Source organism: Cherax quadricarinatus, chromosome 62, assembly GCF_038502225.1.
Source record: "Cherax quadricarinatus isolate ZL_2023a chromosome 62, ASM3850222v1, whole genome shotgun sequence".
Classification (NCBI taxonomy): domain Eukaryota; kingdom Metazoa; phylum Arthropoda; class Malacostraca; order Decapoda; family Parastacidae; genus Cherax; species Cherax quadricarinatus.
Window position 1 is genome coordinate 2,413,825 of NC_091353.1, and position 27,111 is coordinate 2,440,935.

At 41.4% G+C, this 27,111-nt stretch overlaps 1 protein-coding gene across 1 annotated transcript in view; it reads left to right on the plus strand.

Moving 5' to 3' along the window:
• LOC128687301 (aldo-keto reductase family 1 member B1) overlaps nucleotides 1–27,111 on the plus strand; it is a 61,984-nt gene that overhangs the window by 2,220 nt on the left and 32,653 nt on the right. Inside the window, exons 2-4 of the mRNA XM_070098337.1 lie at nucleotides 7,772–7,936; nucleotides 14,761–14,878; nucleotides 21,396–21,496. Of these exons, the coding sequence (XP_069954438.1) occupies nucleotides 7,772–7,936; nucleotides 14,761–14,878; nucleotides 21,396–21,496 (384 nt within the window). The remainder of the gene's footprint in view (nucleotides 1–7,771; nucleotides 7,937–14,760; nucleotides 14,879–21,395; nucleotides 21,497–27,111) is intronic.

Sequence of the window (27,111 nt, forward strand, 5' to 3'; positions counted from 1 at the left end):
GTGATGATTTAAAGCACCTCTGAATAATTACCAATGCCTAAATTCTCTGACATGTTAAGGTTTTGTTTAAGAGTTCTTTAAAGAAATTGGATCTTTTTAATGGGTTGTTAAGAATGTTAAGGTAACCTGTACTGTTACGGGAATGCAACCAATGATATTAAACTAGAAAAATAAGCCTATGTGGGACTATCAACAGCTAAAGTATTATGCACAAAATGTCGTTATCTATAAGCAAAAACATCTCATAACCAATATCATGTGGTAATTACACACCTATAAGGAAGGTGGTGCCGTCATACCTCACGTCAACAAACCCAGGGACATACTTCTTTTACATCATCCCCGTAGAGCACACGGAGGTTATCTACCTACTTGTGTCAGTATAGCTACTGAATTTCCCTATACTTATACTTGTGTAGTATATTGTAGATCGTATCATCCATGTATATATTTAGGCTCCCTTTCAGTAGGCTCAGCGACTAGCATGTGTGACATCACGTGATGCCGCATGTGAGTGCTGGGCTCCCTGTGCGAATCTCACTCCACCCTTAGGTCTACAGGCAACACAGGCAGGCTGGGCCTCTGCCTCTCACACTCTGCTAATATAAGTGTTACCACCCAACGACTTGTGTTTAACTCCAACCATCACAGCTCCACGAACCCTCCCAACACCTGGAGAATGTTCTGTTGGTCAATGCCCCCACGGCCCGGTCCTTGACCAGGCTTCCCAGGCACATAAAAAGTACATTATGTAGCTTTAACGTAGGATAACTCGATCAACAAAGAATGTGACTTAAGTTCATTGGACTTACGTTCATTGGGCCAGCAATCACCGGGTCTTCAACATGCAAGTTATACTTTTGTATCAACCAAATCACATACTACTCGGGTAGATAATTTCCAGTAGATCCTTCATGTGTTAGCCCAAGTCACCGACCAGTATGTTTTAAGTAAGTGACCCAATGATCAGACTGGTTCCGAACCCTCGACTGATCCGAACCCTCGACTGGTCCGAACCCTCGACTGGTCCGAACCCTTGACTGGTCCGAACCCTTGACTGGTTTCAAACGGATTCGTTGGACAATAAAGCAGACTGTAAACGGATGGGGTTGTAGGCGCCCTTATCAAACACAAACAATAAATATAAATCAGGAACGTACACGGTAAGCTGTCCAATATACAAGTACAGTTAGAAACAGAAATACAAATAGCTAGAGCTTCATTTAAGGAGGTTATTAATAGAGTATTCAAGAGGTTGCTAGTAGAATTACAGTTAATCAACCATTCAAATCATTATGAAGCTGTGTGTAGTCTGCAGTCAATCAAACAAACGGGCTTCCACATGGATAAATTGTAATTTTTGTGGAAATTGGTGTAACGCCCCTTGTGCAGATATCCAAGAACTAGCTACAAGCAATATTAAAACAGGGAAGTGTTTTTGGGTATGCCCAAATGAGATAAATCTGTGGACTAAAATCACAAGGGTATTAAAAGAGGATAACATTAAAGCTGCTTTCATAGAAAACCTGGAAGCTTTCTACAACAGATGGGAACATAAAAAGTCTGGGCTCAGTGGTACTGCCCTTGATACAGGCCATGTAGTCAGAAACTGTAAGGCTGGAGGTGATGCCCTGGGAGACAGTAATGGTGAAGCTGGAGATTTTGTCCAGGTAGTCGGGAATTATACGCAGGAAGGAATACATATAAATGACCTCATAGGGGACAGGAGCCGTAGTGGGGAAACAAGTGTAGTCAAAGATAAGATAAAACCAATATTGCAAACTAGAAATACCACAGGAAATAGCAAACAAGAGGACTCCACTAGCAATAGTGAGGATATAATACCAAAAACAACTGGTGGGAGCTCCATTGTTGGTGCTAGGGAGGATAGGAATAAGACAGGTAAACATGCACCCACAGGGAATACAGTCACAGAAACCCAAGGCAAACGGAAACCAAGCCTGTGCACATACTATGCACTTGGTATCTGCAGACATGGGAAATCTGGAAAAACAGACAGGACGTGCAACTATGACCACCCTAGAAAATGCCGTGCCCATATGACAACAGGAAAATGCAAACTTCCTTCCTGTAAGCTTTTTCACCCTGAAATGTGTACCTCTTCAGTACAGGAAAGACTGTGCTATAACTTAAATTGCCAGGCACACCATCTAAATGGGACAAAAAGATACAAAACATCCAGGCCATGGGAAAACCTGGGTAGCCACAGCCACTCAAGAGGGAGAGGTTTTTTAGTGCCAGGAAGGAAAAAAAACTGGCAGGAAATGGCAGAAATCGTACACCAAATCCAGTCATTCCTGGAGTAGAACCACAGTCGATGGCCTCCATACCAACAGATACAGATACTAATGCCGGAAAAAAAATCCCCCCCCCCAGTACCAACAATACCACCAGTTCGATGACATTCTTCTTTGCAAATATACAGGGTCTAAAGCCAGCAACAAACAACAAAATACCTTTCATCCGTGGACTGCTTGCAGAGGCAAAGGCAATGTTCGCGGCTTTCACTGAGACCCACATAAAGGATCACTGGGACAACGAAATATGGATCCCAGGTTACAACCTATACAGATGTGACAGAGTGAACAGGCAAAAAGGGGGGGAGGTTGGCCTGTACATTGCAGAGTCACTTGTTTGTACAAAACTGCTTAATTGTCCACTTATTTGAGGAATACAGAGATAGACAATATAATAACCAATGTGACATGTCAAGATATCTTATTAATGAAAATAAGATACCAGATATACTAACCAAATTTCCTAAATTTGCTTGTAACAGATAAGTGAACTGTAGATATGTAGATATAAATCTATATATACACCTGTTAACCCTTTTGGAGCCTAGTGCCTAGACCTTTTGTGTATCCATATGCTCTTGCGCTACCGTCCACAGGATGGATAAGGGGTGTACAATAAACCAGCCACTTCGGTGGCAAAATCTAATCTAAGTATAAATATTGTTGGGTTCCGTGTAATAACTGGTCGGCTTCCAACTTTTAGAGTAAATTTGTTCTCATCAAAGAAAGTTGTGTAAGGTTTTGAGTTCCAGTAGAATAAATAAACCTGATTTCTGTAACTGGAGAATCTCTTTTCTGATCAGAAATATGTGTTTGAGTTTCTAAGGTTAACGTAGGTTACAGTCATATACTGGACTCTTATGTGGCCATGACATGTGTGTGCTTCAGATCGACTGTAAAGAAAGTGTAGTGTTATTTGCCCAAAGCTTTCAGCTTACTTACTTGATTAAACCTCTAATACTGTTCATTATTACTTAGAAAAAAGTTTGGAGGGAATTAGGTTGAAAACAACAGGATGATAACTTCATCCCATTGTTTTCAACCATTAACACTGATAACTTGATAATATAACCTCCGAGTAGCTTCAAATTTAAGGTGATGGTGAATATTTTTATATTGGTCACTCTGAGGCAACAGTTCAGTGTTTACCTTCAAAGAATAATTCTCTTAGTGAAATGTTTATATTAGATTTAGGATCCCTTCTAACTTGCCATTTTAATCAAGAAACTTGGATATTAGTTTCCATTTGATCTGTGATTGCCTCTTCCGATTAGTTTCAGATTTTTAACGATAACTGATAACCGATAACTGCACTATTAACTCTTGCTGCGATCCTCATTCCCCTCAAGGGAGGTTCCTTGACGCTGGTGAGGGGCTCTTGATCTAGGGAATTGGATCTGTGCTCCAGTTCCCTGAACTAAGCCTGAATACCTTTCATATCCCCCCCGCAGGCACTGTATAATCCTACAGGTTTAGCGCTTCCCCCTTGATTACAATAATCTTGCGATCCTCCCTATTCTTTTAGCCAGCAAAATGGGTAGTTATTTAGTACAGGGATAATTCAAAACAGGTAACCTCTCTCGGATCATATAATTACCAAAATATATAGTGTTTGTTTACATAATACAAGGATTCCCGAGTGCAGGTGCGTTATGTTAGAGAAAATAACACCGGTTCATAACGTTTAGAACTCAACCTTTACCAGTCACACAGCCTTTACCAGTCATACAGTTTTTACCAGTCACACAGCCTTTACCAGTCACACAGCCTTTACCAGTCATACAGCCTTTACCAGTCATACAGCCTTTACCAGTCACACAGCCTTTACCAGTCATACAGCCTTTACCAGTCATACAGCCTTTACCAGTCACACAGCCTTTACCAGTCATACAGCCTTTACCAGTCATACAGCCTTTACCAGTCACACAGCCTTTACCAGTCATACAGCCTTTACCAGTCATACAGCCTTTACCAGTCATACAGCCTTTACCAGTCATACAGCCTTTACCAGTCATACAGCCTTTACCAGTCATACAGCCTTTACCAGTCATACAGCCTTTAGCAGTCACACAGCCTTTACCAGTCATACAGCCTTTACCAGTAATACAGCCTTTACCAGTCATACAGCCTTTACCAGTCACACAGCCTTTACCAGTCACACAGCCTTTACCAGTCACACAGCCTTTACCAGTCATACAGCCTTTACCAGTCACACAGCCTTTACCAGTCATACAGCCTTTACCAGTCACACAGCCTTTACCAGTCATACAGCCTTTACCAGTCATACAGCCTTTACCAGTCACACAGCCTTTACCAGTCATACAGCCTTTACCAGTCACACAGCCTTTACCAGTCATACAGCCTTTACCAGTCATACAGCCTTTACCAGTCGCACAGCCTTTACCAGTCACACAGCCTTTACCAGTCATACAGCCTTTACCAGTCACACAGCCTTTACCAGTCATACAGCCTTTACCAGTCATACAGCCTTTACCAGTCATACAGCCTTTACCAGTCACACAGCCTTTACCAGTCACACAGCCTTTACCAGTCACACAGCCTTTACCAGTCACACAGTATTCACCAGTCACACAGCCTTTACCAGTCATACAGCCTTTACCAGTCATACAGCCTTTACCAGTCACACAGCCTTTACCAGTCACACAGCCTTTACCAGTCATACAGCCTTTACCAGTCATACAGCCTTTACCAGTCACACAGCCTTTACCAGTCATACAGCCTTTACCAGTCATACAGCCTTTACCAGTCACACAGCCTTTACCAGTCACACAGCCTTTACCAGTCACACAGAATTTACCAGTAACACAGCCTTTACCAGTCACACAGCCTTTACCAGTCACACAGCCTTTACCAGTCACACAGCCTTTACCAGTCACACAGCCTTTACCAGTCACACAGCCTTTACCAGTCACACAGCCTTTACCAGTCACACAGCCTTTACCAGTCACACAGCCTTTACCAGTCATACAGCCTTTACCAGTCACACAGCCTTTACCAGTCACACAGCCTTTACCAGTCACACAGCCTTTACCAGTCATACAGCCTTTACCAGTCACACAGCCTTTACCAGTCACACAGGCTTTACCAGTCACACAGCCTTTACCAGTCACACAGCCTTTACCAGTCACACAGCCTTTACCAGTCACACAGTATTCACCAGTCACACAGCCTTTACCAGTCACACAGCCTTTACTAGTCACACAGCCTTTACCAGTCACACAGTATTCACCAGTCACACAGCCTTTACCAGTCACACAGCCTTTACCAGTCACACAGCCTTTACCAGTCACACAGAATTTACCAGTCACACAGCCTTTACCAGTCACACAGAATTTACCAGTCACACAGCCTTTACCAGTCACACAGAATTTACCAGTCACACAGCCTTTACCAGTCACACAGAATTTACCAGTCACACAGAATTTACCAGTCACACAGAATTTACCAGTCACACAGAATTTACCAGTCACACAGCCTTTACCAGTCACACAGAATTTATCAGTCACACAGAATTTACCAGTCACACAGAATTTACCAGTCACACAGCCTTTACCAGTCACACAGCCTTTGCCAGTCACACAGAATTTATCAGTCACACAGAATTTACCAGTCACACAGCCTTTACCAGTCACACAGAATTTACCAGTCACACAGAATTTATCAGTCACACAGAATTTACCAGTCACACAGCCTTTACCAGTCACACAGAATTTACCAGTCACACAGAATTTACCAGTCACACAGAATTTACCAGTCAAACAGCCTTTACCAGTCACACAGAATTTACCAGTCACACAGAATTTACCAGTCACACAGAATTTACCAGTCACACAGAATTTACCAGTCACAGAATTTACTTTTGTAATAATAGTTAGAAAATTAAGTAATCTATGGGGAATGTAATTAATAGTTTGCAATTAGCATTGTGTACATACCTTAAGATATTTGGATACATACCTTAAGGTGTTGGGATACATACCTTAAGGTGTTGGGATACATACCTTAAGGTGTTGGGATACATACCTTAAGGTATTGGGATACATACCTTAATGTATTGGGATACATACCTTAAGGTATTTGGATACATACCTTAAGGTATTTGGATACATACCTTAAGGTATTTGGATACATACCTTAAGGTATTGGGATACATACCTTAAGGTATTGGGATACATACCTTAAGGTATTTGGATACATACCTTAAGGTATTTGGATACATACCTTAAGGTATTGGGATACATACCTTAAGGTATTGGGATACATACCTTAAGGTATTGGGATACATACCTTAAGGTATTGGGATACATACCTTAAGGTATTGGGATACATACCTTAAGGTATTGGGATACATACCTTAAGGTATTGGGATACATACCTTAAGGTATTGGGATACATACCTTAAGGTATTGGGATACATACCTTAAGGTATTGGGATACATACCTTAAGGTGTTGGGATACATACCTTAAGGTGTTGGGATACATACCTTAAGGTGTTGGGATACAAACCTTAAGGTATTGGGATACATACCTTAAGGTGTTGGGATACATACCTTAAGATATTGGGATACATACCTTAAGGTTTTGGGATACATACCTTAAGGTGTTGGGATACATACCTTAAGGTGTTGGGATACATACCTTAAGGTGTTGGGATACATACCTTAAGGTATTGGGATACATACCTTAAGGTATTGGGATACATACCTTAAGGTGTTGGGATACATACCTTAAGGTATTGGGATACATACCTTAAGGTATTGGGATACATACCTTAAGGTATTGGGATACATACCTTAAGGTATTGGGATACATACCTTAAGGTGTTGGGATACATACCTTAAGGTGTTGGGATACATACCTTAAGATATTGGGATACATACCTTAAGGTATTGGGATACATACCTTCAGGTGTTGGGATACATACCTTAAGATATTGGGATACATACCTTAAGGTATTGGGATACATACCTTAAGGTGTTGGGATACATACCTTAAGATATTGGGATACATACCTTAAGGTGTTGGGATACATACCTTAAGATATTGGGATACATACCTTAAGGTGTTGGGATACATACCTTAAGATATTGGGATACATACCTTAAGGTGTTGGGATACATACCTTAAGGTATTGGGATACACACCTTAAGGTGTTGAGATACATACCTTAAGGTGTTGGGATACATACCTTAAGGTATTGGGATACATACCTTAAGGTATTGGGATACACACCTTAAGGTGTTGGGATACATACCTTAAGATATTGGGATACATACCTTAAGATATTGGGATACATACCTTAAGGTATTGGGATACATACCTTAAGGTATTGGGATACATACCTTAAGGTGTTGGCATACATACCTTAACGTTGTTTGCTTAAAACTTAAACAAATTCTTGACGTTTAATAATTTAATGGTCAAATTTCAGGCTTCTGATGAGTTATCAACAGCTTTAAATACGGCTCTTGAGTGTGGATATCGTCACATTGACACAGCATACATGTACCAGAATGAACATCTTATTGGCGAAGTGTTGGATAAATGGTTTAGCAGTGGAAAACTCAAGAGAGAAGATCTCTTTATTACTACCAAGGTGAGCACAAAGTTCCTATCATGCTAGGTTCATCAAATATATCTTGTATATACCCCTTATTGGTCACCCATTTTTTTTCTCATTTTCAGACTTTTTTCCTTGCTTACTATTTAATATTTAAGAAAAATATATTTGGCAGCATATAGTGGTTAAGTCTATCGACCACACAAGGGTTATTAAGTCAGAATATTTCCTGTTCACTACCAGTCATGGATCCTTAAATCAATGTTCGTGCTTTAGATCAACGCATATATCATGGCAACTGTATACTGTATTTTAAATAAAATATAAAAAAAATATATCATGGCACCTTTAGAATAGGCGCGAGAGGCCTAGGGATGGGTGAGCATAGTATATACATCCACTCAGCCTACATAGTATATACATCCACTCAGCCTACATAGTATATACATCCACTCAGCCTACATAGTATATACATCCACTCAGCCTACATAGTATATACATCCACTCAGCCTACATAGTATATACATCCACTCAGCCTACATAGTATATACATCCACTCAGCCTACATAGTATATACCTCCACTCAGCCTACATAGTATATACATCCACTCAGCCTACATAGTATATACCTCCACTCAGCCTACATAGAGCTTTGCGGATACAACACTGACAAAATATTCTTGCTTCCACCTGGAGTTCATTACCTTTGTAAATTGTGAGTTCATTACCTTTGTAAATTGTGAGTTCATTACCTTTGTAAATTGTGAGTTCATTACCTTTGTAAATTGTGAGTTCATTACCTTTGTAAATTGTGAGTTCATTACCTTTGTAAATTGTGAGGTCATTACCTTTGTGAATTGTGAGTTCATTACCTTTGTAAATTGTGAGTTCATTACCTTTGTAAATTGTGAGTTCATTACCTCTGTAACTTGCTCAGCTATCAAAACTTTGGGGTCCAGTCCCAGGACCCATTATGTACCTCTGTAATCTTTTGACTACCGCCCACATGATGGGTCTGGGGTGACTACCGCCCACAGGATGGGTCTGGGGTGACTACCGCCCACAGGATGGGTCTGGGGTGACTACCGCCCACAGGATGGGTCTGGGGTGACTACCGCCCACAGGATGGGTCTGGGGTGACTACCGCCCACAGGATGGGTCTGGGCTGCATAATAAACATACTAAACTAAAACTTCCATGTAGATAAACATGGTATTACTCGAGTAAGACACTTACAACAGTGAGGTAAATGATTCAGGAGCGGTGTTCTGTTGATTTAAGATGCTGATAACTATAGATGACACAGGAAAATGTCGAGAATAACGCGTCCATATAATAAGAAAAAACTAACATTTTTCCCGTGGTTGTGGAACTGATGTGAGTAATAATGATGATATTGGGGAAGAGTTTTACTTCATGGTTATTGACGATGTTAAAAGTAATAAGGGTCGGTGTATATGGTTCACTAGTGTACCAAGAACTGTTCTCAAGTGTTGTGGTAAATCACGGGAGTAGTGATATCCATTATGGTAGTGCTGAAGTTGACATGGGCACTGCTCAACGAACAATGCCAGTGAAGTAATGGGGTGGAAGTTGGAACAAAGATGCTTGTGGCACCAGCGCCAACCCTAGAAGGAAGTCATGTCTCCTACTGCAAGCCCCTTCCTCCCATGGTCCTGTTCATCCCACACACACAGCTACCACAACTATCACGCTAACACCACCAGTCGCATTATTAACCTACCACTGACAGTCCGACGCTCTACTGCCTTCACCACCAAGCTTACAAGAGGAAGGGGTCAGAACTAGTATTTATTGTGTTATATTCCGTTAGAGGAACCACCTGTAACCAAACTGAACTCCTTAAAACAGAAGGAGTTGAGTTGGGTTACAGATCAATTTACTGGCCGTGGTTCCCCCCGTCCGTCTTTTTGTTTATTCATTGACAGTTGTTAATTATAACTCAATCTGTGTTCATAGACTATATGACCCAAAGAGACGCAAGAATAGATCTGTTAAAGCTGCTGGGCTGTTATAAGGGGTTCAGTTTGGTTAAAGATGGTGCCCCTGACGTTCGAGCCATGAGTTCGAGCCTCATGGGTTCAAGGCCCACCCATTGTTTCTGTAATAAACCTGATAGTAAAGAAGGAGATACTCGTCTCCCTCACTCGATTAACTCATCTAGCGAAAGGTGCCAGAGGTACAAGAAACCAGGCCCGGTGGCCTGGTGGCTAAAGCTCCCGCTTCACACACGGAGGGCCCGGGTTCGATTCCCGGCGGGTGGAAACATTCGACACGTTTCCTTACACCTGTTGTCCTGTTCACCTAGCAGCAAATAGGTACCTGGGTGTTAGTCGACTGGTGTGGGTCGCATCCTGGGGGACAAGATTAAGGACCCCAATGGAAATAAGTTAGACAGTCCTCGATGACGCACTGACTTTCTTGGGTTATCCTGGGTGGCTAACCCTCCGGGGTTAAAAATCCGAACGAAATTTTATCTTATCTTAGAAAAAGACAGCCTGTTCATAAGCTTCGCAATTATGGTAATAAACGGGAGAATATATCGCCAGTGACATGTTAAATATTACGCCAGGCAGCCGAGTGTTCATACGATCCGATCTAAGGAGAAGGAACTCGTTTTTCTCGTGTTTGTGGTATTACTCTTACGTAGTAAGCTCATAAACTCGACAAGGTTAACAAATAAATGCTATGTTAAGGTTAGGTTAAGTAAGATTCGTCAGAATGAACATTAAAATGGTATAAAATACCGACAGATTGTTAGGTAAGACACATGCAACAGTTAGGTATCTTTATTTCGAAACGTTTCGAAATAAAGATACCTAACTGTTGCATATGTGTCTTACCTAACAAGATTCGTCAGGAAACAGGACAATGCTGACTCACGAAATCGTAATGACACGATTGCAAACAAACCATACCACGGGCGGGATTGAACCCGTGGTCAGGGTCAGAGAGTCTCAGAACTCCAGACCGTCGCGTTAGCCACTGCTGTTTATTTACTGGATCCAAAAAGCTTCAAAAACATTAAATTATTTTAAACTTGAAAAGCATTCATGTCATAACTCATTGAAGATTAAGTAAAAAATTTCCCCTGTTCACGTATTAAATACAAATTCTTATACGACGTGAAAAAGAATATAATCTGAATAGATCACCTGTTTAAGGAGGATGGAGGTTACTGTTCAACGGGTAAACTAGACAAACAGAATGAAGAACCAACAAGACTCATGTCAACCTAGATTCTATTTCCTTCCCGTATATATTTACAATGACCCAAGGAAGGAATCGAAAACCATGAAGACTTCAGAGCTCAAAGGAAGGACCCAGGAGGAACCACACCTACACAAGGGAACGGTGGGGTACAATTCCAAGTGACATAACTGTTGAAATTAATCCTTAAACAATATTATTATTATTATAATCAAGGGGGAAGCGCTAAACCCGGAGGATTATACAGCGCCTGGGGGGGGGATGTGGAAGGCATTCAGGCTTAATTCGGGGAACTGGAGCACAGATCCAATTCCCTAAATCAAGAGCCCCTCACCAACATCAAGGAACCTTCCTTGAGGGGTCCTTAAACAATAAAACTGTACACAACAACATATAGGGAGATAAACTGTATGTGATACGTAACAGGTTGCCTGATATCTATGTAGAATCAAGGCATTGAATGCTGTCAGGAGCATTCGTGAAATCACAGGGGTTAAAATTATGTACAGTAAACTCAATCATAAATGCATCTAGTTTGAACAAGCTTAAGCTATTAACTGGAGTTTACCTGGTGAGAGTTCCGGGGGTCAACGCCCCCGCGGCCCGGTCTGTGACCAGGCCTCCTGGTGGATCAGAGCCTGATCAACCAGGCTGTTACTGCTGGCTGCACGCAAACCAACGTACGAGCCACAGCCCGGCTGATCAGGAACCGACTTTAGGTGCTTGTCCAGTGCCAGCTTGAAGACTGCCAGGGGTCTGTTGGTAATCCCCCTTATGTATGCTGGGAGGCAGTTGAACAATCTCGGGCCCCTGACACTTATTGTATGGTCTCTTAACGTGCTAGTGACACCCTTGCTTTTCATTGGGGGATGTTGCATCGTCTGCCAAGTCTTTTGCTTTCATAGTGAGTGATTTTCGTGTGCAAGTTCGGTACTAGTTCCTCTAGGATTTTCCAGGTGTATATAATCATGTATCTCTCCCGCCTGTGTTCCAGGGAATACAGGTTCAGGAACCTCAAGCGCTCCCAGTAATTGAGGTGTTTTATCTCCGTTATGCGCACCGTGAAGGTTCTCTGTACATTTTCTAGGTCAGCAATTTCACCTACCTTGAAAGGTGCTGTTAGTGTGCAGCAATATTCCAGCCTAGATAGAACAAGTGACCGGAAGAGTGTCATCATGGGCTTGGCATCCCTCGTTTTGAAGGTTCTCATTATCCATCCTGTCATTTTTCTAGCAGATGCGATCGATACAATGTTATGGTCCTTGAAGGTGAGATCCTCCGACATGATCACTCCCAGGTCTTTGACGTTGGTGTTTCGCTCTATTTTGTGGCCAGAATTTGTTTTGTACTCTGATGAAGATTTAATTTCCTCGTGTTTACCATATCTGAGTAATTGAAATTTCTCATCGTTGAACTTCATATTGTTTTCTGCAGCCCACTGAAAGATTTGGTTGATGTCCGCCTGGAGCCTTGCAGTGTCTGCAATGGAAGACACTGTCATGCAGATTCGGGTGTCATCTGCAAAGGAAGACACGGTGCTGTGGCTGACATCCTTGTCTATGTCGCATATGAGGATGAGGAACAAGATGGGAGAGAGTACTGTGCCTTGTGGAACAGAGCTTTTCACCGTGCCTGCCTCGGACTTTACTCTGTTGACTACTACTCTCTGTGTTCTGTTAGTGAGGAAATTATAGATCCATCGACCGAAATTTTCCTGTTATTCCTTTAGCACGCATTTTGTGCGCTATTACGCCATGGTCACACTTGTCGAAGGCTTTTGCAAAGTCTGTATATATTACATCTGCATTCTTTTTGTCTTCTAGTGCATTTAGGACCTTGTCGTAGTGATCCAATAGTTGAGACAGACAGGAGCGACCTGTTCTAAACCCATGTTGCCCTGGGTTGTGTAACTGATGGGTTTCTAGATGGGTGGTGATCTTGCTTCTTAGGACTCTTTCAAAGATTTTTATGATATGGGATGTTAGTGCTATTGGTCTGTAGTTCTTTGCTGTTGCTTTACTGCCCCCTTTGTGGAGTGGGGCTATGTCTGTTGTTTTTAGTAACTGTGGGATGACCCCCGTGTCCATGCTCCCTCTCCATAGGATGGAAAAGGCTCGTGATAGGGGCTTCTTGCAGTTCTTGATGAACACGGAGTTCCATGAACAACCTTCCTAATCTGTGGGCTTATCCTAGGTTCATTTCTATAATAAGTCTTCTAGCTTCTATCAAAGACTTTTCTAAGAACTTCTTATGGCACCATAGTCTCAATGCAATGTCAAAGATTTTCATAAATTCCTCATCAAGATACTCACAGCTACAAACTAGCAAGGTTCTCAAAAACATAGTAAGAAATCCACTCCTTTTTACTTTGGTTTCATGATTATAGGATATCATGGATATAGGAACAAACATTGGGTGCCTTCCTGTATATCATGGACTTAAAATTTCAATTAAGACAGTAAATCAAGACATCCAGAAAGGGGAGTTCGCAAACCTGAGGACTTCATAGACGGGACAAGTTACCTAAGTCTCCTAGGTGCTGATAAGATTAGTTAATGGAGGAAATAAAAGGCAGTAAATTCTCATACCAGCGGAATGAAAATGGAGGTTTTGGTGATAGAGAAAACATCAAACTATAAAGTTGACACTTAATAAGTTTCCAGACGTTCTCTATCGCGTTTATCTTAAGTGACTTTCTAGTCCAGTTATTAAAATCTGGGGAAAAAATCACAATAATTTAGTCAGTTCTTGATGTGTTGTATATGAATGGTATAGAGTATCACAAGACGGAAATTGGACACATGTGCAACATCTGGGTATCTTTATTGTAGACGTTTCGCCATCCAGTGGCTTTATCTATACACTGATAAAGCCAATGGTTGGCGATATGTCTACAGTAAAAACACCCAGATATTGCATATCTGTCTAATTTTCAATTCTTTAAGTCTTTGGCAGTATGGAAGTGGACACCGTCTTCCATGCTAAAGTTGCCCTGGCAATTCTCGAATCTGCCATCAAATAGTCTGCCAAAGACGTGCTAAAGGGCGAGCATACTTATAATAATTACTTTAACTGATGGTTCACCCTTGTTTATGTACGTGATGGTTTAACCTTCTTTTATGTACTTGGTGGTTCACACTGGTTAATGTTCAAAGTGTCATTTCTTGTTTAAATACCTGATGCTTCACTCTTACTCATATACCAGATGGTTTATGTTGCTTTATATTCCTGGTGGTTCACGTTCTTCATGTACATGATAATTCACACTTGCTTACGTACTTATTGGTTAGCACTTCTTCACATCAATCAGTGTGTACCTTCAATGCAGACCAGTTATATGCTGTCTCATTCATCTGCACTCCATTCTTGTCTCACGCCTTAATCATCTCTCATATTTATCTGTATAACATTCTAACTACATATCTTAACTATCTCTCATTCATCCGCCCTCCCTTCTTACTATACATATTAGCCCTCTCAGCGTTCTTAGATATTTTTATCTATGTAATACAAATATGTTTAGCTGCCAGCATTTCACATTCCATTTATTTGTGTTTTAATTCAGATGCATTAATTTTGTGTAAGAACAGTAATTATTAGGTGTAATAATATAATTACAAATTTTCCAGTTACCTATGATTGGAAACCGAGAGGAGGATGTACCAAGATTTCTTCAGAAGTCATTAGATAAGTTGCGGCTGAAATATGTTGATCTGTACCTGTTTCACTTCCCATGTGGGCTGAAAGGTAGGCAGCATAAGTAATGTTTATTATAATATGGATGTAAATGACACAGCAAATGAATCTTTACTGGTTAAACGTTTCTCTACAAATCTGATGCATCAAGTACATGAAATGGAACATAGAATAGCAAGGTATTGAGTGATGTTCTGGGAGTCAGATGTTGAGTGGGTGATGTCCTGGGAGTCAGGTGTTGAGTGAGTGATGTTCTGGGAGTCAGGTGTTGAGTGGGTGATGTCCTAGGAGTCGGGTGTTGAGTGGGTGATGTCCTAGGAGTCAGGTGTTGAGTGGGTGATGTCCTAGGAGTCGGGTGTTGAATGAGTGATGTCCAAGGAGTCAGGTGTTGAGTAAGCGAAATCTAAGTCTAGTAAAAGTAAGAATACCAGTCTTTTGTTTAATTGTGTTAGCGAGTTAAACATAAAAGGATTCCTGGCATCTGCAACTTAACTTATTTATCACTTTCATAATAATTGAAAAATGCGTTGTCCCATTCCATGAGATGGCAGTAAGGGTCTCGGTGCTGGACACGAGCATCTGATTTAAGTTCCCCTTCAGACATGTTTATGTTCTTGCAAGAGTATTGGAACACATTCGACAATTGCTTTCCTGATGTAAACCTGATCACACTCCTCTTATTGCACCTAGTATATTGTAAACATCCACGTCCTTTGGTTCGACGTTAGTCTCTGATGGTCTAGAAGAGAAAACTGTGTTAGCGGGGAGCATTATGTATCTACGTATCACGTGCTGGTTAGCGGTCTTGTTGTGAATTATATTACCTTTTCGCTTACAATGGAATTTTATGTGACGAGGATACTTCAGATCGAGAAAAGTATTTTTCGTTGTAGTCTTGTTCTGTTTCAAGTTCTTTATTGCTGCAAATTATGGTCCCCGACAAGTAGAACCCAGTCACCACATTTTTCTTCGTGATGGTGTAAGTCGTGCATTAGTTTGTACTTATAAATGGACAGTTTATCTCAATTATTCGGTGCAATAAGTCATTACTGTCTTTGAGGTTCAGAGAATTTGATATCCCGATAATTTTAGAAATACGAAACTAACAATTCTAGACGTTATTTCGTTTGTCACGTGGTCTTAATTGATTAAGTCATTCACTTGGTAAACTATAATATATAAATAGGACTCAAAATGTGGGTTTCCTACACTAGGGTCTTTATCATTTCATAAGAATTGAGAATAATTCAGATGAATTGATAAGTTCCTAGTGGACGAAACATTTCCCAATAAAATGACATAATCCTCATTTTGTCATTTACAACCAGTCGATATATTCTGCCACTGTATTACCATGCTACAGTGTTCCATGTGAATGATGCGATCAGCTCTACATCCGAGACACGGCCAGAAGTCTCTCAATACGATTGAAGGAATATAAACGTGACTGTAGGTTTGGCATCTTAAACACTGGATGTGTCCAGCACTATAACACCCACTCCAGTCTCATGGTGTGGAACAGAGCAATCTACTATTATGTTAAGTAAATGATGTGAATAAACGTAGATGACCTGAATTTTCTTTAATTAATTTCACTAACACAAACTGAAGATTAGTATGCTTACTTTCTCTTCACTCATAGCTCGCTTGATGATTGCCAAGGACTTTAACATAAGTCTTGATCATGCAGACGACCCACAATGAGCTAATTTACTAAATACAGTGGAATCTCTGGTCACAAACGCTTCTGAACACAAAGAAATCGGTTCACGACCAAAAATTCGTCTTCAACTTTTTGCATCTGGTTACGAACACATAATCGGGTGCCGAACAAACACAACCGTGCCAATTTTCACATTGCACACTATTTTTTTGCATGCACCAATTTTCCCCACTTCCTGTTTTCTGTGTACACCTAAGAAAGACCCTCGCCTTGTAGTTGGTCTCGATCCGACATGCGTTCATTTGCTGTGAACTTGAAGATAAGCGATAAAGTTCCATTCTCTTATCTTCTCCTGGGTACTTATATTAGAGAAATAGTGTAGTACAGTGCTAACTGTGATATATACTCATAAAACTAAGTAAGTTTATTCAGGTATATACAAACACAGTTACACAGATTATCATACATAGCAGCATATATGTAGAGAACTTGGGATAACTCAGAAAAGTCAGAGTGACTTATTTTCTTGATCTTTTTTCGCTGTGCGCTCTTTTTTGTCGATTATCTCGGAAATAAGTTATTCATAAATTACATAAGTTATTCATAAATTACATAAGTTATTCATAAATTACAGTAATTATTAATAAATTACAGTAATTACGGATTAGCAATTTTTTGTCAGCATGTAGTACACAAACAGTTTCTCGCAGTGCCAGTACACAGCTAAAGCTTGCCATGTATGATTTTTTGGTACAGCACCTAGCTCTGCTGTGTGCGTGATTCTTGTAGGATTGTATGGTCCCATGGGTTAGTGTCATGGAATTTTCGCTCACCATGAGGCGGGCTAAAACAACATGGGTTCGAATCCTAGGTTAATCACAGTGTTGTTATTGATTAAATACAACTTATTCGTGTTTACAATATTAAATACTGCTCATGGAGGCTAGTACACCGAACGGAGAGGAGGATGAAATTAGCTCTGAAGCACCCACACCACTGAATGTCCTCGGATCACGGTACAACACCTAGCTGTGCTGGGTACATAATTCTTGTAGGATTGGACCAAAAACGTCTTGCGTTACCTGGGCACCAAGATATTGACCAGTGCGGTACGGAAGTAGAGTACTGCGTACCTTCTTTCAAATTTTGTAGGTTCGAGTCTCCTTCGACATGAGATTAGTGTTTGTGGATATTTCGCCTGTTCTGTGAATTCTAAACATTGAAAAATCTCTCGTCGGTCGATACATGCAGGGGATGAGCTGAAAAGCTAACACCACCTGCCTGAATGCTGGCTGCCTTGGACCAAAAACGTCTAGCATTAGCTGAGCGCCAAGGTATTGACCAGTGTGGTACGGCAGTAGAACATTGGGTACCTTGTTCCAAGGTTCGTAGGTTCCAGATGAGAGATGACCGATGAGTTAAAAAAATAACTAAACGTGTGTAATAATTTCCAAATAAAATAAAAAAAAAAACTCTTGATAAGGCTGAGTTAATTCACTCTGTAACTACTCAGATTTACCTTCCTGTGAGAGAATTTGCTACATTCTGTTGCTGGATTATGAAAAAATAGTTACACACCTGGTGTAACTCAGAATGAAACTGAGTGGCCCGGTACCAGCTGACATGGGCGGTACTACAGCTCCTGGGCCCACCTGTCGTCCTTCATCCCATAATATAATTTTAATTGTATATCCTCTATTTAAGAGAGATATCAAAGTATAAATATGATAATTATCATAGCCATAAGTCTTGTGTTTTTGATGGAGCAAGATAAAAGGCAGAAGTGGTAAATAAATAAGAGGCAAAGTACCAGTGAGTTGATTGAAATAAGTAATAAAAAACGCATTTATGTTGTGTGTTAATCTATATAGAAAAATATTATTACTAAAATTTCTCCCTGATTTTAGAAATATAATTAGACAAGAATTATTAAATATAGAGATGTAAATGTTTAAAGGTGATGTTTACGACAGTTTAATAAAACATTAGATCCTGTTATATGGATGAAATTACTATGTTTTAACATTTTCTTACGAGTTTTCTAGCATTTTCTTACGAGTTTTCTAGCATTTTCTTACGAGTTTTCTAGCATTTTCTTACGAGTTTTCTAGCATTTTCTTACGAGTTTTCTAGCATTTTCTTATGAGTTTTCTAGCATTTTCTTATGAGTTTTCTAGCATTTTCTAATTATTTTTAAAGGATCAAATGTTTTACACAATTATCTATGTTTTAAATCACGTTTCGCTCATATTTATTGTTCAATCACACTAAACAAATGCAACACTAAACATATATATATATATTGAAATGGAAATAACGATTATCGGCTCCCACATCAGTGTTTATTCTACACATCATTCTTGCAGGATTCATTACCTTTGTAACTTGTGAGTTCATTACCTTTGTAACTTGTGAGTTTATTACCTTTGTAACTTGTGAGCTCATTACCTTGTACCTAGTTCAGCCATCAAAACTTTGGGGCCCGGTCCCTGGATCCATTACGTACCTCTGTAATCTGTAAATACCTTTGTAACTTGTCATGATTGTGACTAGACCTACCTGGAGTTCATTACCTTTGTAAATTGTGAATTCATTACCTCTGTAACTTGCTCAGCTATCAAAACTTTGGAGTCCAGTCCCTGGACCAATTATGTACCTCTGTAATCTTTTGACTACCGCCCACAGGATGGGTATGGGGTGACTACCGCCCACAGGATGGGTATGGGGTGACTACCGCCCACAGGATGGGTATGGGGTGACTACCGCCCACAGGATGGGTATGGGGTGCATAATAAACATGTTAAACTAACTTCTACATCAGGAAAAAGACATCATGGAATACTGACTACCATTGTGAACTTCATGCTTATATTAATTTACTGTATAGTAATTTAAAATAATCATAGTGTAATGAAAAATTACTATACAGTAATTTACTGTATAGTAATTTTTTCCCTTAGATTTCCATAGACTGTACAAACTGGCTATTCAAAATTTTAGACAACATCTGACCCAGACTGAGTCTACTGTGAGTTGTTCACTGTACTGAATATTCTACTGAGATTGTACAGACTCCGGGTAAAATGGGCAAAAACTGGATAGATTAAACACTCTATACTTTGTGTAAGAAAGGTATAAAATACCGACAATATGAAAGTTAAGACACATGTGCAACATCTGGATATCTTTATTGTAGACGTTTCGCCATCCAGTGGCTTTATCAATACAGATTCTAGGACATAATAGGAAGACAGTAGAACTATATACAAAAGATGAGGTAATCAGTCCCTCGGCCTTGGAGTTAGTGTTGACAGCATCGTGGTGGAGGAGATTCTCCTCCACCACGATGCTGTGAACACTATTGATAAAGCCACTGGATGGCGAAACGTCTACAATAAAGATATCCAGATGTTGCACATGTGTCTTAACTTTCACTCTATACTTTATTTAATAATGACTGAAATCTATTCACGGCATCTTGAACGTCTGTTGTAAGAAATTCGGCTAAATCTTATGCAGGAATTAAATATTATATTCGTAGAACAAAAAAAATTAATCTAGAAATGTGAAATAGGAAATAAATTTAGCAGGAAAGATTTAATTCATAAAATAAGACCTTTTTTTTGTTATTATATCGGCTCCTGAGACAAAAATATTAATGTGAAGAATGTTGTAAGACTTTTTAAAACATTATAAAATGACTAATTATGATCATTTTTACAATGTAAAAATTTAAAACAAAATCTGTGAATTTAAAGTTTAGCAGATTTTTCAGAATTATGAATCAATTAATCAGGCAAATTGCCAATTGACTTCGTCTTGAGCAGTTATAACATGGTTGGTCATGATCACTTTCACTATCACAATGTAACATGGTTGGTCATGATCACTTTCACTATCACAATGTAACATGGTTGGTCATGATCACTTTCACTATCACAATGTAACATGGTTGGTCATGATCACTTTCACTATCACAATGTAACATGGTTGGTCATGATCACTTTCACTATCACAATGTAACATGGTTGGTCATGATCACTTTCACTATCACAATGTAACATGGTTGGTCATGATCACTTTCACTATCACAGTGTAACATGGTTGGTCATGATCACTTTCACTATCACAATGTAACATGGTTGGTCATGATCACTTTCACTATCACAATGTAACATGGTTGGTCATGATCACTTTCACTATCACAATGTAACATGGTTGGTCATGATCACTTTCACTATCACAATGTAACATGGTTGGTCATGATCACTTTCACTATCACAATGTAACATGGTTGGTCATGATCACTTTCACTATCACAATGTAACATGGTTGGTCATGATCACTTTCACTATCACAATGTAACATGGTTGGTCATGATCACTTTCACTATCACAATGTAACATGTACTTTGTCAACTCATAGAGTTTACACTGAGAGCTCCAGCCCATGAGCTGTCTCTTAACTCTTTGCTGCTCTGTTTTTACACATGTGCTCTGTGTTTTCTGTGCTCTAATTCACTCATTTAATTCTCTCAAGTGAGTAATGAGTTTGTAACTAGCGTATTAAAAGCAATTTTTAAAAATGACATATTTGTGATGGTAATTTAATCTTCATAATGTCTCAGTAACTGATAACATCTTTCTTGGAACATTAAGATAAGATAAGATTTCGTTCGGATTTTTAACCCCGGAAGGTTAGCCACCCAGGATAACCCAAGAAAGTCAGTGCGTCATCGAGGACTGTCTAACTTATTTCCATTGGGGTCCTTAATCTTGTCCCCCAGGATGCGACCCACACCAGTCGACTAACACCCAGGTACCTATTTGCTGCTAGGTGAACAGGACAATAGGTGTAAGGAAACGTGTCGAAATTAACTAATCCCTGATACACGATTTCTTTTAGGGAAGGATGACAATGACATTTTCCCGAAGGACAATGATGGTAATAGTGTTCTTGACGTGAAGACCAACCTTGAGGGAGTCTGGAGAGCCATGGAGGCTCAGGTTTGTACTCACACTTATCTCATATCAATACCTTTATTTACTACAAGTACATGTACAAGGTATACAGACCATAGCTGACATCAATGACATACTACTATATAGAAAGTCCCTTGTTATGTGGAGCATTTCAGGGAAATTAGGTCAGTTTTGTTCCAGGATGCGACCCACACCAGTCCACTAACACCCAGGTACCTATTTTACTGATGGGTGAACATAGACAACAGGTGTAAGGAAACACGTCCGTTGTTTCCACCCTTCACTGGGAAGTAAACTCGGATATTCACCGTGTGAAGAGAGATTTTTTGTCACCAGGCCTCGGTGGCAAATTTCTGTGGATGCTACATATGTCAATAATAATAATGCTGATTAAATAAATACCATTCTCTAGAAATAAACTAAATACATTCCATGAGAATAAGAAAATTTCACTTTATTTTGTGAACCACCAAGAGTATTTACTCCCTTAACTACTCTATTTATTGGTTAGTGTTATGCATTCAGGAATTAGCTTTATTGTGACTGATAAAGCTTAATCCTTATCTAAGAAAAAATTTAACTTTGTGGTTGTCTCTGAGGTGACCGAAACATAGACGAGCTAAATGTTGTCTAAGATAAAAACTCTCTCTGAATTAATAATCATTATATCTGCTGACTTGTTTCTCTGTCACTGACTTTATCAGGTACTGCAAGTGATGTCTGTAACCTCCTAGTTCTCCTGCTCCTCCTCTCATACTTCTCCTCCTTCTTCTCCTCCTGCTCCTTCTCTTTCTCCTCCTTCTCTTTTTCCTTCTCCTTCTCCTTTTCCTTCTCCTCCTGCTGCTTCTCCTCCTCCTCCTGTTCCTTTGCATCCTCCGTTAACAAGAGAACTGAGGACTCGGGTTTCACTTACTTCCTTAAACATAAATACCTAACTGAGAACATAATTAACATTCCTTCATCATACTATACAGAAAATGCACATGTATATAAATGTGTTAATTGACCGAACACAACAATAACATTGCACTGACATACTAAACCAGGGAAAATTCTTATGTACACCCCTTAACAGGAAACAAATTCATGACACACACACACTCTTAGTTCGTTCCCTTGCGCACTTACCTCACACACTCAGGTCCGGGGTTCGAATCTCCTCCGGTACGGTTGGAAAACATTAAGGATGTGTTTCTATAAGACATCTGCTGTTCCTGTCCATGTTCACCCATCAGTTTAAAATAGGTACCTGGGTGAACATTAAAATGGTGTGTGTTAGTGGACTGGTGTGGGTCACATCCTGGGACAAAACTGACCTAATTTGCGGGAAATGCTCCACATAACAAGCGGCTTTCTATATAGTAGTATGTCAGTGATGTCAGCTATGGTGTGTATACCTTGTACATGTACTTGTAGTAAATAAACATATTATTATTAGTAGAAGAATTATTAAAGTTATTGAGGATACCTTCTCAAACACGTTGCTATGTACCTAAAGGGACTTCATTAAGCAACTACATTTAATTATAATACTTGTTAATATAACGTTAAGTTACTCACCGTCATTCCCACTAACAACTGCACACTAAAGTAACCCCTAAAAATGTTTCAATTATATCTTCAGTTCCTGACCAAACTTTACCAAATAAATATGAGACAAAAACAGTCCATCCTTACCTACCAGGTCCTGCTTCCCCTACCAGGTCCTGCTTCCCCTACCAGATCCTGCTTCCCCTACCAGATCCTGCTTCCCCTACCAGATCCTGCTTCCCCTACCAGATCCTGCTTCCCCTACCAGATCCTGCTTCCCCTACCAGATCCTGCTTCCCCTACCAGGTCCTGCTTCCCCTACCAGATCCTGCTTCCCCTACCAGGTCCTGCATCCCCTACCAGGTCCTGCTTCCCCTACCAGATCCTGCTTCCCCTACCAGATCCTGCTTCCCCTACCAGATCCTGCTTCCCCTACCAGGTCCTGCTTCCCCTACCAGATCCTGCTTCCCCTACCAGATCCTGCTTCCCCTACCAGATCCTGCTTCCCCTACCAGATCCTGCTTCCCCTACCAGATCCTGCTTCCCCTACCAGATCCTGCTTCCCCTACCAGGTCCTGCTTCCCCTACCAGGTCCTGCTTCCCCTACCAGATCCTGCTTCCCCTACCAGATCCTGCTTCCCCTACCAGATCCTGCTTCCCCTACCAGATCCTGCTTCCCCTACCAGATCCTGCTTCCCCTACCAGGTCCTGCTTCCCCTACCAGATCCTGCTTCCCCTACCAGATCCTGCTTCCCCTACCAGATCCTGCTTCCCCTACCAGGTCCTGCTTCCCCTACCAGATCCTGCTTCCCCTAGAGTTTTACCTGGAGTTTACCTGGAGAGAGTTCCGGGGGTCAACGCCCCCGCGGCCCGGTCTGAGACCAGGCCTCCTGGTGGATCAGAGCCTGATCAACCAGGCTGTTGCTGCTGGCTGCACGCAAACCAACATACGAGCCACAGCCCGGCTGATCCGGAACTGACTTTAGGTGCTTGTCCAGTGCCAGCTTGAAGACTGTCAGGGGTCTGTTGGTAATCCCCCTTATGTGTGCTGGGAGGCAGTTGAACAGTCTCGGGCCCCTGACACTTATTGTATGGTCTCTTAACGTGCTAGTGACACCCCTGCTTTTCATTGGGGGGATGGTGCATCGTCTGCCAAGTCTTTTGCTTTCGTAGTGAGTGATTTTCGTGTGCAAGTTCGGTACTAGTCCCTCTAGGATTTTCCAGGTGTATATAATCATGTATCTCTCCCTCCTGCATTCCAGGGAATACAGGTTTAGGAACCTCAAGCGCTCCCAATAATTGAGGTGTTTTATCTCCGTTATGCGCGCCGTGAAAGTTCTCTGTACATTTTCTAGGTCGGCAATTTCACCTGCCTTGAAAGGTGCTGTTAGTGTGCAGCAATATTTCAGCCTAGATAGAACAAGTGACCTGAAGAGTGTCATCATGGGCTTGGCCTCCCTAGTTTTGAAGGTTCTCATTATCCATCCTGTCATTTTTCTAGCAGATGCGATTGATACAATGTTATGGTCCTTGAAGGTGAGATCCTCCGACATGATCACTCCCAGGTCTTTGACGTTGGTGTTTCGCTCTATTTTGTGGCCAGAATTTGTTTTGTACTCTGATGAAGATTTAATTTCCTCATGTTTACCATATCTGAGTAATTGAAATTTCTCATCGTTGAACTTCATATTGTTTTCTGCAGCCCACTGAAAGATTTGGTTGATGTCTGCCTGGAGCTTTGCAGTGTCTGCAATGGAAGACACTGTCATGCAGATTCGGGTGTCATCTGCAAAGGAAGACACGGTGCTGTGGCTGACATCCTTGTCTATGTCGGATATAAGGATGAGGAACAAGATGGGAGCGAGTACTGTGCCTTGTGGAACAGAGCTTTTCACCGTAGCTGCCTCGGACTTTACTCTGTTGACGACTACTCTCTGTGTTCTGTTAGTGAGGAAATTAAAGATCCATCGACCGACTTTTCCTGTTATTCCTTTAGCACGCATTTTGTGCGCTATTACGCCATGGTCACACTTGTCGAAGGCTTTTGCAAAGTCTGTATATATTACATCTGCATTCTTTTTGTCTTCTAGTGCATTTAGGACCTTGTCGTAGTGGTCCAATAGTTGAGACAGACAGGAGCGACCTGTTCTAAACCCATGTTGCCCTGGGTTGTGTAACTGATGGGTTTCTAGATGCGTGGTGATCTTGCTTCTTAGGACCCTTTCAAAGATTTTTATGATATGGGATGTTAGTGCTATTAGTCTGTAGTTCTTTGCTGTTGCTTTACTGCCCCCTTTGTGGAGTGGGGCTATGTCTGTTGTTTTTAGTAACTGTGGGACGACCCCCGTCCAGATCCTGCTTCCCCTACCAGATCCTGCTTCCCCTACCAGGTCCTGCTTCCCCTACCAGGTCCTGCTTCCCCTACCAGATCCTGCTTCCCCTACCAGATCCTGCTTCCCCTACCAGATCCTGCTTCCCCTACCAGGTCCTGCTTCCCCTACCAGATCCTGCTTCCCCTACCAGATCCTGCTTCCCCTACCAGGTCCTGCTTCCCCTACCAAATCCTGCTTCCCTTACCAGATCCTGCTTCCCCTACCAGATCCTGCTTCCCCTACCAGGTCCTGCTTCCCCTACCAGATCCTGCTTCCCCTACCAGATCCTGCTTCCCCTACCAGGTCCTGCTTCCCCTACCAAATCCTGCTTCCCCTACCAGATCCTGCTTCCCCTACCAGATCCTGCTTCCCCTACCAGATCCTGCTTCCCCTACAAGATCCTGCTTCCCCTACCAGATCCTGCTTCCCCTACCAGATCCTGTTTCCCCTACCAGATCCTGCTTCCCCTACCAGATCCTGCTTCCCCTACCAGATCCTGGTTCCCCTACCAGATCCTGGTTCCCCTACCAGATCCTGTTTCCCCTACCAGATCCTGCTTCCCCTACCAGATCCTGCTTCCCCTACCAGATCCTGTTTCCCCTACCAGATCCTGTTTCCCCTACCAGATCCTGCTTCCCCTACCAGATCCTGCTTCCCCTACCAGATCCTGTTTCCCCTACCAGATCCTGCTTCCCCTACCAGATCCTGCTTCCCCTAGCAGATCCTGCTTCCCCTACCAGATCCTGCTTCCCCTACCAGATCCTGGTTCCCCTACCAGATCCTGCTTCCCCTACCAGATCCTGCTTCCCCTACCAGATCCTGCTTCCCCTACCAGATCCTGCTTCCCCTACCAGATCCTGCTTCCCCTACCAGATCCTGCTTCCCCTACCAGATCCTGCTTCCCCTACCAGATCCTGCTTCCCCTACCAGATCCTGCTTCCCCTACCAGATCCTGGTTCCCCTACCAGATCCTGCTTCCCCTACCAGATCCTGCTTCCCCTACCAAATCCTGCTTCCCCTACCAGATCCTGCTTCCCCTACCAGATCCTGCTTCCCCTACCAGATCCTGCTTCCCCTACCAGATCCTGCTTCCCCTACCAGATCCTGCTTCCCCTACCAGATCCTGCTTCCCCTACCAGATCCTGCTTCCCCTACCAGATCCTGCTTCCCCTACCAGATCCTGCTTCCCCTACAAGACAAGAATCTTTTTATTTGCCAGAATGTTTTATGTTCCTCGGGAAGGTCTCAAAGTATTTATTTGAAAATTAATAATAATGTCTTTATTTCTACAAGTACATGTACAAGGTACACAGTCCTAGCTGACATTAATGTATACAGTCCTAGCTGACATTAATGTATTCAGTCCTAGCTGACATTAATGTATACAGTCCTAGCTGACATTAATGTATACAGTCCTAGCTGACATTAATGTATTCAGTCCTAGCTGACATTAATGTATACAGTCCTAGCTGACATCAGTGTATACAGTCCTAGCTGACATTAATGTATACAGTCCTAGCTGACATCAATGTATACAGTCCTAGCTGACATTAATGTATACAGTCCTAGCTGACATTAATGTATACAGTCCTAGCTGACATTAATGTATACAGTCCTAACTGACATTAATGTATACAGCCCTAGCTGACATTAATGTATACAGTCCTAGCTGACATTAATGTATACAGTCCTAGCTGACATTAATGTATTCAGTCCTAGCTGACATTAATGTATTCA